We start from the raw sequence: 15,442 nt of genomic DNA on the forward strand, positions 1-15,442 counted from the left end.
GCTCGTGGCAGGGGTAAGGGTGAGAGGGAAGTCCTTGTAACATACACCACTATGCGAATGCTGGCCCTAAAGGTGCTGCCATGAAGTAGAGCAGCCCAGATTCAAATGGATCCAAAGAAGGGTTAAAACTACCTTTGCCCTCGCTCCACCATGGTGCCATTCTGGCAGCAAAGAATCTCAGCCCATTTTTAGGATGTTTTCTCATTGTGATAAGAGCACAGCTGCTCAGGGCCTGCTCTGTTCCCTCTCTCCTCTCCTACCCAAAAGCTATCTGGTCAACTGGGCTCCTTCAATCAGAGGCCTCTCTCTTTACCTTGGAGGGGAGAGAAAGAAAAGTATGAGGGGTCACAATAGCAGGAGAGGATCTCCTCCTCCCTGCATACCAGGCTGAAGCAGCCCTGAGTGAATGGAACAGCCCCTGTAGTGGGACAGGGAGGATGACTGCTGCTGTTTAGAACATTCTGTGAAATATGGTACATTTAAGAGTTCTGACACTCACTATAAGGTGTGCAAAGTCAACACATCTTAGGATTTGTTTTAACAAAAAAACATTATTATATAAAATTCAGGCCAGGCACTTCCTTTCCCATGAAGCCTAACTTCCTCTTCCCAAAGGGCTCCACCCATCCTAAAGTCACTTTTGAAATAGGACTTAGATGCTTTTGAAATTTGTACTCATCATGATCTATAGTCAGCCTATTACTATCTATACTTTAGATGTTAGACAACTATCCTCTGCTCCACTCTCTGCCATCAGGCGAGCCAACTAAGAACATAAGAACAGCCATATTGGGTCAGATCAGCGGTCCATCTAGCCCAGTATCCTGTCTTCCAACAGTGGCCAATGCCAGATGCTTCAGAGGGTGTCACAGGGCAAGCATGCCCCGTCCCCTCATGGGGCAGGGTGAGGGTTATTTCCCCACAGCTGAGTCTGTACAATCACCCCTTGTCTTGGGATAGCATGGCCTAGGGGCAAAGGTCAATATGACTGCCCTTTCTTAGGGCTCTGTGGCTAAATAGCCAGCATCAAATATGGCTGCCCTCTCCCTCAGGGCTCAATGGCCAGAGTGAATACAACTTCCCTCTTCCTCAGGGCCCTGGAACCAGTCAAGGGGGTGGGCCACCACCTATGTGTGAATGGCAGCCAGGTAGTGGGACCCGGGTCCTCCCAGCTCCACTGGATCCCAGCTCAGAGCCCCAGCACTGGCAAGTGTGTTCACGATTGGGTCAGCTAGGCATCAGTCTGAAACACACTGACACCACCCAGCATATTGACTAATTCCCCCTTAGCTACTTCCTACCCTGTCCCTGGTGCAGTAGTCCTGGAGTCTCCAAGGTCTTTGGGCGTCTCCAAGGTCTTTGGGTTCCTCGGCCTCTGCGGCTCTCAGCAGCTCCATCGCTCCTTGGGCATATGCAGAAGCTCGGGCATTTTCCTGGGTCTCGGCGTCTTCAGCTTCCGCCACCAGGAGCCTCAGTAGTTCCCGGGCTGGAGCCTACAGAATGCATCCTACTTCCTCAGCAGTCAGTCCCAAATGGGGCGAGATGCTCCTTTTTATGCCTGGTCTCCAGCTGGAGCATGCCCAGCAGGGCCGAGGGGGCGTGGCCTCTTCAGCCCAAAGGGTGGAGTTAATCCTTACAGTACCAGTGCAGGGCAAGCATGTCCTGTCACAGAGGGAATGAACAGAACAGGGCAATTACTGAGTGATCCATTCCCTGTTGTCCAGTCTCAGTTTCTGGCAGTTAGAGGTTCAGGGACATCCTGAGCATAAGGTTTCATCCCAAAGGGGCAGCTACCTACAAACCTGCTCTAGTCAGTGCATACATCTGGCAACCTCCAGGAGTCACAGCTGGAATTACTTACAGAGCTGCTAAGAATTCTGGTCACCAGGGGTCAGGAAAAGCACAGTTCTCTCTGCAGAATGGAGACAAAGGGCAGCAATCTTTTTCTTTTAATCCACAATTTACATTATTTCAGTGATTACTGCCTCCCATGTAAGGGTCATAGAACCAACATAAATAGTTTATTAAAAAAAAAAGTCATGTTCTCCCACAACTGGCACACAAGTGGTGACAGACTTGCTACCATAGCAATAATTAATGAGATTCAAGGTAATGACTGGCTAGGAGGAACTAATTGATCAAGGAGCAGTAAGGATCATTAACCCCAGCCAGTATTTAGTCCCAAGGATACACAGTGTGGGGAGATAATTAATTCTGTTGTATACTGAGGGGAAAGGGGTATAGAGATTTTTTGTAAGTGGGTAGCACAGTTTCACAGATGTGGTATTTACATGGCATTGCAAGAGAGGTAGGACCCCTGTTATGTTAGCCACACTGATCGAATCATCTCCCAACGTTCTGTTCATCTTAGAATGGCTGTTTAAATGCAAGTTACCCAAGAAAGACATTTCACATAGTTTATCCATTTAACCAGCCTGAAAACCAGCCTTACTCAGGGCAAATATTCATTGTTCCAGGCTAGTCTGAATATTGTTCAGTTGTACCTCTGCTGGCCAGGTGTAAGGAGAAGAAAGAGTTTTTTTGGGCAAGCTAGGTCAAATATTTCCATAGTTAAAGGGGTCTTTTATACTGGCATGTAGGAATCCATTTTTGCTAAACAATATTATTGCTTTAAAAGCATCCCTCTGTGTGTCAACCAAATGCGGACTCATCTTTTGGAACTAAATCATAGTTCCTCCTGTCTTTATCAGAGGAAGTGGTAGGTGTGGAAGATAATTTGGTACATGCCAAAAAGCTTTTGTTTCTTTGAATAACGATAGATGCTGTCCTACTGATTTGTTCACGTACAGCTTAACAACCCTAACTGCATAGAATAACACATTTAATACAAAGAAAGTAGTAGGAAGCTCAGAAGACTCATATTGAGATAGTTTGGCCCATTTCCAACTGCCACCCTGTAGTGAATAAATTGCATAGTAATCAAATGTTTAACATTTAATCATTAATTATTTGATGAAAAATTAAATCTCATATGAGACACTAGACTGGGTTGGAGTGGTAGATAGGAGGTAGAGCAGGAGGGTTAGATGGAGTGGCAGCTGTGGGGGCTCAGTAAAAGCTAGGCGGATGCAGGGGCAACAGATTGGAAGCAATGGGATGAAGGATCAGATGCAGGCAGCCTAGAGGCTGGAAAATTCTGAGTTCTAAGGCTCAGAATTCTGAGTTCTAAGGCTGGCTCTGGTACTGATGACTTGCTGTGTGACCTTAGACAAATCATTTTATAGATATAGAAACTGAAGAGAGGTTAATGAGGATAATAATTATTTACTTCAAAGGAATTACAAAGGATTAATGTTTGTGAATTATTATTTTAAATAAAAGGTTGGAGTATGCAACCCATTGATTAGAAAGGCCACTTCTACTCCCAAATAGGCACAGGATTGTTTTTTAAAGGAATGATGCAATTTCAATGGTTATATAGTCAGGCCTTGATTTACACGGTACTGTATACAGACTTTACATTTATATAGCAGTGTCTTTTGCCTGAGGCTCCCAAAACACCTTACAAACATTCATTGTCACAGCATTCCAGTGAGACATCTGAAAATCAAAGCACTTATATTTACAAGCACTGAGCACCCATAAATCCAGGTACACAGCATCTTTGATATATCAGGCCACTTATAATTAGGCTCCTAAATCTATAGTTAGGTGCCTAACTTTCAGCAGCCTGGTTTATAATTTGGCTGTTGAATATAAATTCAAACTTACATGCTTTTTTTAAAATGAAAAGCCAGTGTCGAGAGCAGAGCACTAGGATGATGTGTTCACAGCAATCTGTGTTGCTTAGTACATCAGCTGCTGTGTTTTGTACCAGCTGGACCTTTTTGAGGGTATGTGGTTTCATTCCTAGATGAGTTGTAGTATAGACCTCCAGGCTCCAAATGTATGTATAACTGTGGCCATGTTCACAGCCATTGGGATGGAGAAATCTTCTAGCAGACACAAATGGAAATGGGCAATTTTCACATCCCCGGTTCTTGAGACATTCAAAAGCACTGAGGGTGCCAAGAGGACCTCAAGGTTACAAAACTAAGAATGGCCAGGGGCCCTCAGCAGAGGAGCATATCATGGAAGAGGTGAGCTCTTTGAAGCACTTACTTTCCTCTTCTTACCAGTATCAGCTCAGCCTTGTGGAGGTTCAGCTTCAGCCAGCTACTCTCCCTTCAGGTGCTGAGCTCTGCTAGTCACTGGGCGATCTGAGAGATGGTACTATTTACATCTGTTGTAAAAACATTAAAGAGGTGTCTACATATTGCTGGCATTTCAGCATACATTGTCTAACTAGCTCTCCATGGCTTCATGTACATTTTCAGCAATATGAAGGGAAAGGGCTGAATCTTGTGGGCCACTAAAGGGGAGGGCTTTGGAGACAGTCATGAGCAACTCTTCCTCAACCAGCTGGTTCTGTTTGGAGAAAGAGCCTGAATTATTTATGGGGATTTCCATTCATACATGCAGCTGCTTGGAGGCAGGCCATGAGTATTTGGTGATCATTCCTGTTTTATGCCAGGCACGAGTCCAGCAAAATGAGTAAGGATGTAACTTCCCTGCCTATGAATAAGAGAAGGTCATCCGCTAGACCAACAAGAGCTGTATAAGTACCATGCACTGATCTGAACTCAGAGAAAAATCCAGGATACTGACAACTGACAGTGGGGTTGAAAGCTATTTTTGCTAACTTCTCAATTAACTTGCTTAGGAAAGGAAGTTTTGGTGTTGTGTGGTAATTGTCAAGATTACCAACAGCAAATGATGGCTTTCTTAGTACTAGTTGAGCTCTTGCATGCTTTGGAATGGAAGGTAGACTCCTGTCTTCAAAGGAAGTGCTGACAGTCTCTTTTAGTAGGGATCTTAAATATACTCTACTCTCTTTTTCCAGCCTGAAAGAACGGCTGTCAGAATCACACATGGTGGTCTTAACTGAGGTCAATGCTTCCATGACTATTTCTTGTGTCACTCATTGGGCTGAATTTTTGAAAGGAAGGCATTGTAGGTTGGATCTTGCAAGGCCATTCTGTACACGGATGATCTCCTTGCAGTGAGTGATGGGAGAAATGATAATTCCTTGTAATGAGAGATGGTAGGTTTCAGGGGTGCTGGAACAATTTTTATTGTGGGGGTGCTGAGAGCCATTGAACTGGACTGTAAAGCTTGTATATAATGGAAACCACTTCAATCCAGGGCATGCTGCAGCACCCCCAGCACTCCTACTTCCAGCACCTATGATAGGTTTTGAGGTTGAGTGGAGTCATTCCAGATTTACAAAATTATATAAAGTCAAGTGAAAAATGTTACAGAACAGTTCTGAGGGGCATGACTTTTTTGCCTCCATGGTAAAGGAGAAACAAGCTTTTTTCCCCTTCTTCATAGTTGCAGCACAGGTTTGTAAAAATGTCTTGTGGCAAATGCTGTCTGGAATGAACTGTGGTGTCCTCCAGCAAAGCTGAAGTCTTCTTCCTTCCCTTTTTGCCTGTCATAGATCATCTGCAGACCATGGGGAGATAGAAGGAGGCACTCTGACACCAGCAGTAGGCAGACAGTGGTGGTTGTGCTTTATTCACTTTTCTATTTCTAGACTTCCTTGTTGGGTGAAGTTTCCAGAAAGTAATGTGGAGTCTGAATTTTCCAGGGTGAATTTTGGTTGTAGCTTCTTCCTAATGAAGGCAGGGAGGCTTCTTATTGTATCCTGCTTGGAGCTAGCATGATCATCTGCCTGGATGAGTTATTAGTAAATATTTTACACTGCATCTTTGGGCTCAGCTCTCGCACTAGAGCCAGTTGAAAATGTTCCTTCTAAACTGTTTTTCAGTAGAAAATTGTGTTTTCAACTAAACAAAAGTTTTCACAGAAAGTGTCTGCTTTCTGTAGGAACCTTCAAATTTTTATCAAGAATCTGAAACTTTCAGATTTTCAACAAAAAGTCAAAATTTTCTGTGGAAATTTTTTTTAAATGAGCTTTATCTTGCACTTATTTTTAGGATGCTACCGGGTTATCATGCATACATAAGGATTTAGACCCAGATCCTGCAATGAGCTCCACAGAGGCAAATGTCTGTGCCCACATGGAGTCCCCACTGACTTCAATGGGGTTCCACCCATGCTGAGCTCATTGTGGGACTGGGATTGTAGATGCTTAATTTTAGGCATCCAAATGCGTAAATTTAGCCTGTGACTCACCCAAAGTGACCCCGTGAATGAGTGGAAGATCTAAGAATAGAGACCATGATCTCTAATTTCCATTTCCCTGTTCTAGACAACATTTTGTACATTAGCCTATCAGATAGCTTGACTCACTGTCAACTTCTTGTTTTCCGTTCAGCTTTTAGTAACAGTTACACGCCTGATTAGATCAGGTGCAACGAGGTTTTAGAAAAGAGATTTACATTTTTTTAAATTCTTGTAAATTTTTACTGGGGTGTAAGCATTATTAGATGTGGGAAGGGGAGATAAGGATTTGCTATCAGTTATATTTTCTTTAACTAAAAAGGCAAAAAATAAAATGTTGATGAGATTTGTTTTATCTTTCCAATCTGATCATTATGTAAAGTTACATTTTCATTTTATTACTTTATATGGGCAACACTAGACTTGGCAGAAAATACACTCCTGTCCATATGAAGAAAGAAAATGCCAATTATTAAAATCTCTGGAAGTACTTCAGCCTTTGGAGTGCTTCCTGCAGGGCCGGATCCAGGCACCAACTTTCCAAGCAGGTGCTTGGGGCGGCATTGAGAATGGGGTGACAGACGCAGCTCTTCCCGCCGCCGCAGCCTTTGGGCGGCAGCTCTGCAGCTCTTCCCACCGCCGTGGCCTTTGGGCAGCAGCTCTGCAGCTCTTCCCGCCGCTGCTATTGCGGCGGCGGCAATTCGGTGGCGACTGCTCAGTGTGGCAATATTGGTAGAGCCGCCCCTGGCTTCCTGACTGCAATGTACCAAGATTAAAAAACAAAACGAAAACAAAAAACACCTCATGCAGTTTTACACTGAATACCACTGCATCTGCAAACAAAAATCAAATCCTATAAATGTGAGGACCCCACCACCACCAGTGCTGACTTCTGACCCCAGGGTGAATTCTGTCAGAAGCACAGGGGTAGTTTGACTTCTATATTTGGAGAGGCAGCTCCAGTCAGGCCAACGGGGCTGCATACATTGGGGGAGTGAGGGGGACACAAATTCTGTGTTTGCCCATAGGGGCACCATTTCAGATGGGGGCAGGGGGCACGCAATTTTAAAGTGATTCCAGGAGGTACTTAGACAAATGAAAACTCTAGTGTTTTTGCAGATAATAACTTCAAAATATCTGACTGGAGCATTGTATCTAATTCCTATATCAAGAAAGAAAATTAAATAACTATTAGACCCACTCAGCTCTAATGCTAACATGTTCTGACATCTTGTGGCAAGTCACTTATGGAACACTGTTTAGGTTTAAAATTGTAATATATATTCTTACTCAAATATGCTTATTAGAGTCAGAAGGGACCATCGTGATCATCTAGTCTGATCTCCTGCACGTTGCAGGCCACAGAACCTTACCCACCCACTCCTGTAATAGACCCCTAACCTCTCGCTAAGTTACTGAAGACCCCAAATCATGGTTTAGAGACTTCAAGTTACAGAGAATTCACCATTTACACTAGTTTAAACCTGCAAGTGACCCCATGCCCCATGCTGCAGAAGGTGAAAACCCCCAGGGTCTCTGCCAATCTGACCCAGGGGAAAATTCCTTCCTGACCTCAAGTATGATGATCATGTGGGCCTAAGCATGTGAGCTAGACCCACCAGGCAGACACTTGGGAAAGAATTCTCTGTAGTAATTCAGAGCCCTCCCCATCTAGTGTCCCATCTCCAGCCGATGGACCACACACCATTGTAGGCAGTCTTGTCTTACTACCCCTCCGTAAACTTATCAAGTCTGGAAGTCAGTTATGTTTTTTGCCCCCTCAGGAAGCTGCTTCAGAACTTCACTCTTCTGATGGTTAGAAATCTTTCACCTAATTTCAAGCCTAAACTTGTTGATGATCAATTTATATGTATTTGTTCTGTGGTCCACATTGATGCTTAACTTAAATAACTATTTTCCTTCCCTGGTATTTATCCCTCTGATGTATTTATTCAGAGTAATCATATCTCCCCTCACCCTTCTATTGCTTAGATTAAACAAGTAAAGCTCTTTGAGTCTCTTCTCATAAGGTAGGTTTTCCATTCCTCAGATCATCCTAGTAGCTCTTCTCTGCAACTATTCCTGTTTGAATTCATCTTTCTTAAACATGGGAGACCAGAATTGCAAACAATACTTCAGATGAGATCTCACCAGTGCCTTGTATAATGGTACCAACACTTCCCTGTCTCTACTGGAAATATTTTGCCTGATACATCCTAGGACTGCATTAGCCTTTTTCATGGCCGCTCTGCATCACATCGATGGCTCATAGTCATTCTGTGATCAACCAGTACAACCAGCTCTTTCTCCTCCACTGGTCACTTCCAATCGATAAATCCCTAGTTTATAGCAAAAATTCTTGTTAGTCCCTAAATGCATGACCTGGCACTTTACACTATTAAATATCATCCCATTTCTATTACTCCAGTTTACAAGATCATCCAGATCTTCTTGTATGATATTCTGGTACTCCTTGGTATTGGCAATACTTCCCAACTTTGTGTCATCTGCAAGTGTTATTAGCATCCCCATTTTTTGTGCCACGGTCAGTAATAAAAATGTTAAATAAAGTTGGTCCCAAGACGGATCCCTGAGGAACTCCACGAGTAACCTCCCTCTAGCCTGAGGGTTCACCTTTCAGGATGACCCACTGCAATTTTCCCTTTAACCAGTTCCTATTCCACTTTTTAAATTCTCATATTAATCCTCATTTTCTCCAAATTAACTAATAATTTCTCGTATGGAAATGTATCAAGTCCTTACTGACGTCCAGGTAGATTAGACCTACTGCATTTCCTTTGTCTAAAAAATCAGTTATCCTCTCAAAGAAAGATATTAACAACTTTGTTAACACCTCTTGAATACAACACTTGAAAAAATTTGTAGAAAAATCTACAATTACTCTCTACCATTTAGGCTACTTACTGTTTACAATTCACCAAGCTTGGAACTGATCATTTAACTTCAGGAATCGACCTATTAAGATAAGCCCTTTCTTATCTTAATCATTTGTTAATCACTCTGTTTATAAACAAAATTCTGACTTTCTGCCTCAGGGTGCCATCTGGGAGCAGAAAATCTCCTGTCTTCTCTGCAGAACTCCTTACATTGCAGGCTCAGGCTGCCTGCCTGAGGCTTGGGGGAAAACGCCCTCCCATGCCCCCCCCCAACTCTGCCCATGGAAGCACTTATTATTACTATGGATGGACACACACAGTACCATAAAGTGTGCATGTCACTTCACTGAAAAACTTCAAAGGACTATTTTATGTTACTTTTTACAAAGGAGGGAAATCATCCAAATGTGAATTACCAAAATCCTTAAAAAAATGTATTAAAGCTAATGTTAAAAAAAGTATGTAATACATAGGGCGAGGAAAGAGAGTCTGTACATCTGGGTATAGTGCTTAGATTATCCACAAGGTAGTACTACTGAAAAGGGATCTGGCAAACTTAGATGCCAGCACTATAGAAGGATACTGATCAATATGGGAAGGGATCCAAGTCAGGGCATACACAGGAGAGAGGGCTTTGTTGTAACAGAACATTTGGAAGAGTTTACTTTTCAAAGTCAGCGAATTTCCAGGGTGAGACACCATTTCTCTTCCTTTCCATCTAGTCTGCTGTAGCGCCCCCGCCGCAGGCTATTTATGCTCCCACCTTTACCCTACATCCCTCCCAGCCAGTCATTCCCCGCCGGGCCATCAGCTTCCTCTTTCTGTGTGGTTTTCTGTGTGATGTCAACTGCAGAGCATGGTTTCGGAAACCCTTTGCGAGCAAGCCCACGTCATCAAACGGCAGAGGGGGTGGACTGGAAATTGCCCAGCTCCAGGCAGGCTCACCAGCCCCCCTCCTCTCCAGCCAAAGGCCGCCTGAAGCCCGGTAACACCGGGCCACACGAGAGGAGGCCCAGCCCGTCGAGTCCAGGCTCGTTGCAGGGGAGCGGAGTCTGCGTGGAGCGTTCCCCGCCCCTGGGCTGAGCGCTGGCAGCTGCCGGATGTGTCGGAGGCGCTGGGAGCCGAGCTGGTTCCTTGGAGTCCCCGCCGCGTTGGGTGGGAGCTGGAGGCGCGGGTGATAACGGGAACTAGCTACTGCGTGGCTGGGGGCGGCCTTTGTTCCTGCCGTTTCTGCGCAGCGCCGCGCCGGCTCCTTCTCCCCCATGTGTACGTATGTGGCTTCCCAGTAACATCTGACCGGCAGCTAACGCTAGAGGAGGAGCTCGCGGCAGCCGCAGGTGAGCTAACCCCGCACGCCGCGCCGGCAAGCCTTCCACCCTCACCAGCTTTTTGGTGCCCTCGTCTAGCTTTTCTGGGGGACAGCGGGATTATGTATCAGAGCCCTGCTAGGTCCCTGTGTTCGGCCCTGTCCACTCTCTGCTGTGCCCCTTGCACCACCACCTCCTCCTCCTCCTCGTCGTCCCTGCTGCTGCTCCGATCTCCTGTTCCGGTGAAGAGAGCGCTTTCCCCGCCTGCCCTCCTGGGCTCTTCCTCCTCTGCCGCGCCTCGCTGTGGTTGCTGTCACCAAGGGGCCTCGGCCGGCCAGTGCTCTGCAGCGGTAGGTCCCGGTGTTGCGAGTTCCCGAGCAGGTGAGTGTTCGGAATGTTCGGGGTCTGAAGCTTCCGTGGATGGAATGTTTCAGAGTAACAGCCGTGTTAGTCTGTATTCGCAAAAAGAAAAGGAGGACTTGTGGCACCTTAGAGACTAACCAATTTATTTGAGCATGAGCTTTCGTGAGCTACAGCTCACTTCATCGTATGCATACTGTGGAATTAGAACGTTCTAATCCTGGCCAACGTAGGCTGGTTTTAAAGGAATACGGAGTGGATTTAAACAAAAACCTAATCTTTCTCTGAAAGATTTAAAAAAAAAAGTGTGTTTTTTAAATCAAAAAGAAAAGGAATATTTGTGGCACCTTAGAGACTAACCAATTTATGTGAGCATAAGCTTTCCTGAGCTCCAGCTCACTTCATCGTATGCATACTGTGGAAAATACAGAAGATGTTTATATACATACAAACCATAAAAAAATGGGTGTTTACCACTACAAAAGGTTTTCTCTCCCCCTACCCCACTCTCTTGCTGGTAATAGCTTATCTAAAGCAATCGCTCTCCTTACAAAGTGTATGATAATCAAGGTGGGCCATTTCCAGCACAAATCCAGGGTTTAACAAGAATGTCTGAGGTTCGCTTCAGGTTGGGGGGCTGTCGACTGTCCGCTATTCCTGCCTACATGCCTCCAGCTTTCACCCTGACCACACCACACGATCCATTGTCTACAGCCAAGCTCTGCGATACACCCGCATTTACTCCAACCCCTCAGACAGAGACAAACACCTACAAGATCTCTATCAAGCATTCTTACAACTACAGTACGCACCTGTGGAAGTGAAGAAACAGATTGATAGAGCCAGAAGAGTTCCCAGAAGTCACCTACTACAGGACAGGCCTAACAAAGAAAATAACAGAACGCCACTAGCCGTCACCTTCAGCCCCCAACTAAAACCCCTCCAACGCATTATCAAGGATCTACAACCTATCCTGAAGGATGACCCAACACTCTCACAAATCTTGGGAGACAGGCCAGTCCTTGCCTACAGACAGCCCCCCAACCTGAAGCAAATACTCACCAGCAACCACATACCACACAGCAGAACCACTAACCCAGGAACCTATCCTTGCAACAAAGCCCGTTGCCAACTGTGTCCACATACCTATTCAGGGGACACCATCATAGGGCCTAATCACATCAGCCACACTATGTTCACCTGCACATCCACCAATGTGATATGTGCCAGCAATGCCTCTCTGCCATGTACATTGGTCAAACGGGACAGTCTCTACGTAAAAGAATAAATGGACACAAATCAGACGTCAAGAATTATAACATTCATAAACCAGTCGGAGAACACTTCAATCTCTCTCGTCACGCGATTACAGACATGAAAGTTGCGATATTACAACAGAAAAACTTCAAAACCAGACTCCAGCGAGACTGTAGAATTGGAACTCATTTGCAAATTGGATACAATTAACTGGCATAATGACTTAGCCACTCCCAGTCTCTAATTGTATCCAATTTGCAAATGAGTTCCAATTCTACAGTCTCTCGCTGGAGTCTGGTTTTGTACTGGAAATGGCGCACCTTGATTATACACATTGTAAGGAGAGTGATCACTTTAGATAAGCTATTACCAGCAGGAGAGTGGGGTAGGGGGAGAGAAAACCTTTTGTAGTGGTAAACACCCATTTTTTCATGGCTTGTATGTATATAAACATCTTCTGTATTTTCCACAGTATGCATACGATGAAGTGAGCTGTAGCTCACGAAAGCTTATGCTCAAATAAATTGGTTCGTCTCTAAAGTGCCACAAGTACTCCTTTTCTTTTTGAGAATGCAGACTAACACGGCTGTTACTCTGAAACCTTTTAAATCAAATTTACTTTTCATACTGATAGTTGATTTTTTTATTTTCCACAATTTTGCCCGGTTGATTAAAATAATTTTTTCTTAGTTTTTTAGCTAATTTCCCTTTATGGCTGTCCATGTTCGAGCCAGGTGCTAATATGATTTTTAGTTGAAAACACTGTAGCAGAATTTATAAATCTTCCAAACTGCTATGTTTAAAAAAGGAATTTTTAAAAGATCCACAGAGACTTATGTTTCTTGGTCTCGCTAGAATCATACTTCTTGCAACTTTAAATTTCCGGCCAGTGCTGCTCTTTAACATCTGAGTCACACTTATAAAACTCAAGATATTTAGAGTTAAAAACTTCTTGGTACATCCTCACCCACTTCATGCCTGGGTATTGTGTCACAATATGGTTAAAAACATAAATGATCTGTTCTCAAACTTGATAATTCTTGTACACAAGCGGTGAAAGAGAAGATCAGACTGAATGCCCTACGTCTGAATTTGCTCACTTGAATGAATATACATATAAGACTTTGATCTAGCTTTTTTGCAGTTAGCATCCTGTAAAAAGCAAAAACAAAACATGTTTCTACATGCAATATTAGGCTTTGTTTAGACTAATAACTGTGCTGGTGTAATTAAAGTTACTCCAGTGGAAACTCCTAGTATAGTTGTGCTGCAGAGGTATAAAGTTTAATCAGGAAACAAATTATAGGAATGATATTCGGACTGTAAATCAGAGGTTCTCAACCTGTTTACCACTGTGGGCCGCATCCATACTATATATGCACACACATACACAACCTCTACAAAAAACATACAAGGTTTAGTATTTATTATATGACAACAATACAACTCAAATCAATATAGTACCTTTCATTTAAACACTGGCAAATGTCTACAAAGAGCATTTTAAACTAGCAAAATAAGTCAAAACATTCACTATTCAAATTAATTTACTGTGAGGGTGGCATGGTATGGCATGATGTATTGTCACCCTCACTTCTATGCGGATAGCATGGCTGGGCTAAGCGCCCGGAGAGCGTGGCTGCGTAGCCTTCCTGCAAAGATGGGGAGCACTGCCCCCCATGCCCATGACAGTCCCCAGACTCCCCCCATCCCCAGCTAAGGAATACCCCCTATCACCCAACCCTCCTGGGACTGTCCCCCCAGCATCCAGCCCCCCAACACTGGGCTGGCACACATGCCTGCCCTGCAAAGACACAGTGCCCTGTCCAGGGCAGAACGGTTCCACCAGGAACTGCCACCTCCAGCATCCAGGCCCCCAACACAGCAACTATCCCCATGCCCCCAAAGATTTGCCCCCCAGCACTCAACCCTCCCCCCCCATCCATGGACTGCCCCCAGCCACTAGTCCCCAACTAGAGTCTGTCGCACATGCACCGGTTGCACCCTCTTCCCATGCCTCTGTGCCCCCATCCCCATGCTCATTGGTCGTCTATCTTGGCTGCATATAGCTCAGCCATGTAGCTCACTCTGCCCACCTGCTGCTGAGGTCCTAGTGCTGGGGAGTCTACTCCAGCTGGGGTCACTGAACCTACAATTCTGTGGGATTAAGGGGTGCTGAGCCCCCCAGCCTCCAGCCGATGCTTCTGGGCCCAATCCTGCCAGGGGCTGATGCTGCGCCACCCCATTTTGGCGCCCACGGCAGGTGTCCCTCCCCTAGTTCCAGCCCTCAGGAGGTCATATGGGCTGCAGTTGTGTGCTGCTTGGGCTGCGGGTTGAGAATCATTGCTGTCAATACTTAAATTCATCAGTTTTTATAGTATGCTTGTTAGGGGGCTTATTCCTTCACCCACTTACTTCCCTGGTCCTTCTCGCATGAACAGTGAGCAACAATACCCGAAGTCCAAAGGTGCAAACAATTCGATGTTTATTGGGGTGAACTTCCAGCAAGCATGATTCCAGTTTCCTTCCTTAGTGTCCCCCTTCCCAGCTCTGACACCACAGAGCCTTACACCCGTATCCCTGTTCCCATTCCTGCCCTTAGCCAAACATGATTCCAATTTCCTTACTCCCATTCTCTGTTCCCATTTCCCCCTTTAGCAAAACATGATTCCAATTTCCCCACCCCCATTCCCTGTTCCCATTTTCCCCACACACACCCATCCCCTCCCACCCATGCCTCCTCACTTCCTCATTGACTGCAGACTATATAGTAAAACCTGAGTTCTGCTTAGCTATACCTTAACCAATCATTTTCCTGAAATTTAACTAACCAATCCTAACATATTGTAACGTGATTATGTAACCAATTATATCCCACCACCTTGATTAGTTTACACCCAGCAAAATTAATTATACAGCAGACAGAAACAATCACAGAACCAGACAGAGATTATACAGACAAACAATAGCAAAGTGGGAACTATAATGACAAAACAATACAGAAGTGAGGATTTCACATCCCAGCTGTTGATAAGTGAGTTCTTGCCAGACAGGATGCTATCAAACTAAGTTTCCTTTTACATTTTCTAGGCACTTCCCTTTCTTTGGAGGTGATAGGCACTATCAGGACAGGATTGTATTCCTAACAGCCAAATAGTCACATTGAAATAAGGTGCTAGTTTGGCATGTGAGGATGTGACCGTTTACTTCCCAGTTTATGGCTGCCTCTGTTGCTTAGCCAAAGGCCTTAGCCTAAGAACAGGGCCTCAGACTGTCACAGTAAGAGAAGGACCTTACACTGGCAGACAGTGATTTTGATTCTTTCTTTTATACCTCTAACTAGCCAAGTGATAAGAATACACCTAAATTCTTCTAGTACAGGCCTTTACCGACAAGCCTGAATATCTGTATCCTAACAATGCTGACTATTTC

At 44.6% G+C, this 15,442-nt stretch overlaps 2 protein-coding genes across 5 annotated transcripts in view; one reads left to right on the forward strand and one right to left on the reverse strand.

Moving 5' to 3' along the window:
* Positions 1–2,519, reverse strand: part of LOC140910391 (uncharacterized) — a 161,167-nt gene extending 158,648 nt beyond the window's left edge. For both annotated transcript variants that reach the window (XM_073341155.1, XM_073341154.1), the window contains exon 1: positions 1,302–2,519. In XM_073341155.1, coding sequence (XP_073197256.1) covers positions 1,302–1,397 — 96 coding nt within the window. In that variant the 5' untranslated portion in view covers positions 1,398–2,519. The remainder of the gene's footprint in view (positions 1–1,301) is intronic.
* NOCT (nocturnin) overlaps positions 1–15,442 on the forward strand; it is a 74,230-nt gene that overhangs the window by 44,015 nt on the left and 14,773 nt on the right. Inside the window, exon 1 of one of the 3 annotated variants that reach the window (XM_073341147.1) lies at positions 9,906–10,774. The exons of 1 other annotated variant lie outside the window; for it this stretch is intronic. In XM_073341147.1, coding sequence (XP_073197248.1) covers positions 10,516–10,774 — 259 coding nt within the window. In that variant the 5' untranslated portion in view covers positions 9,906–10,515. Of the gene's footprint in view, positions 1–9,905; positions 10,775–15,442 lie in introns of those variants that run through there. One more of the 3 variants, XM_073341152.1, reaches the window with a different exon arrangement.

This window comes from Lepidochelys kempii, chromosome 4 (assembly GCF_965140265.1).
Source record: "Lepidochelys kempii isolate rLepKem1 chromosome 4, rLepKem1.hap2, whole genome shotgun sequence".
Taxonomy (NCBI): Eukaryota; Metazoa; Chordata; order Testudines; family Cheloniidae; genus Lepidochelys; species Lepidochelys kempii.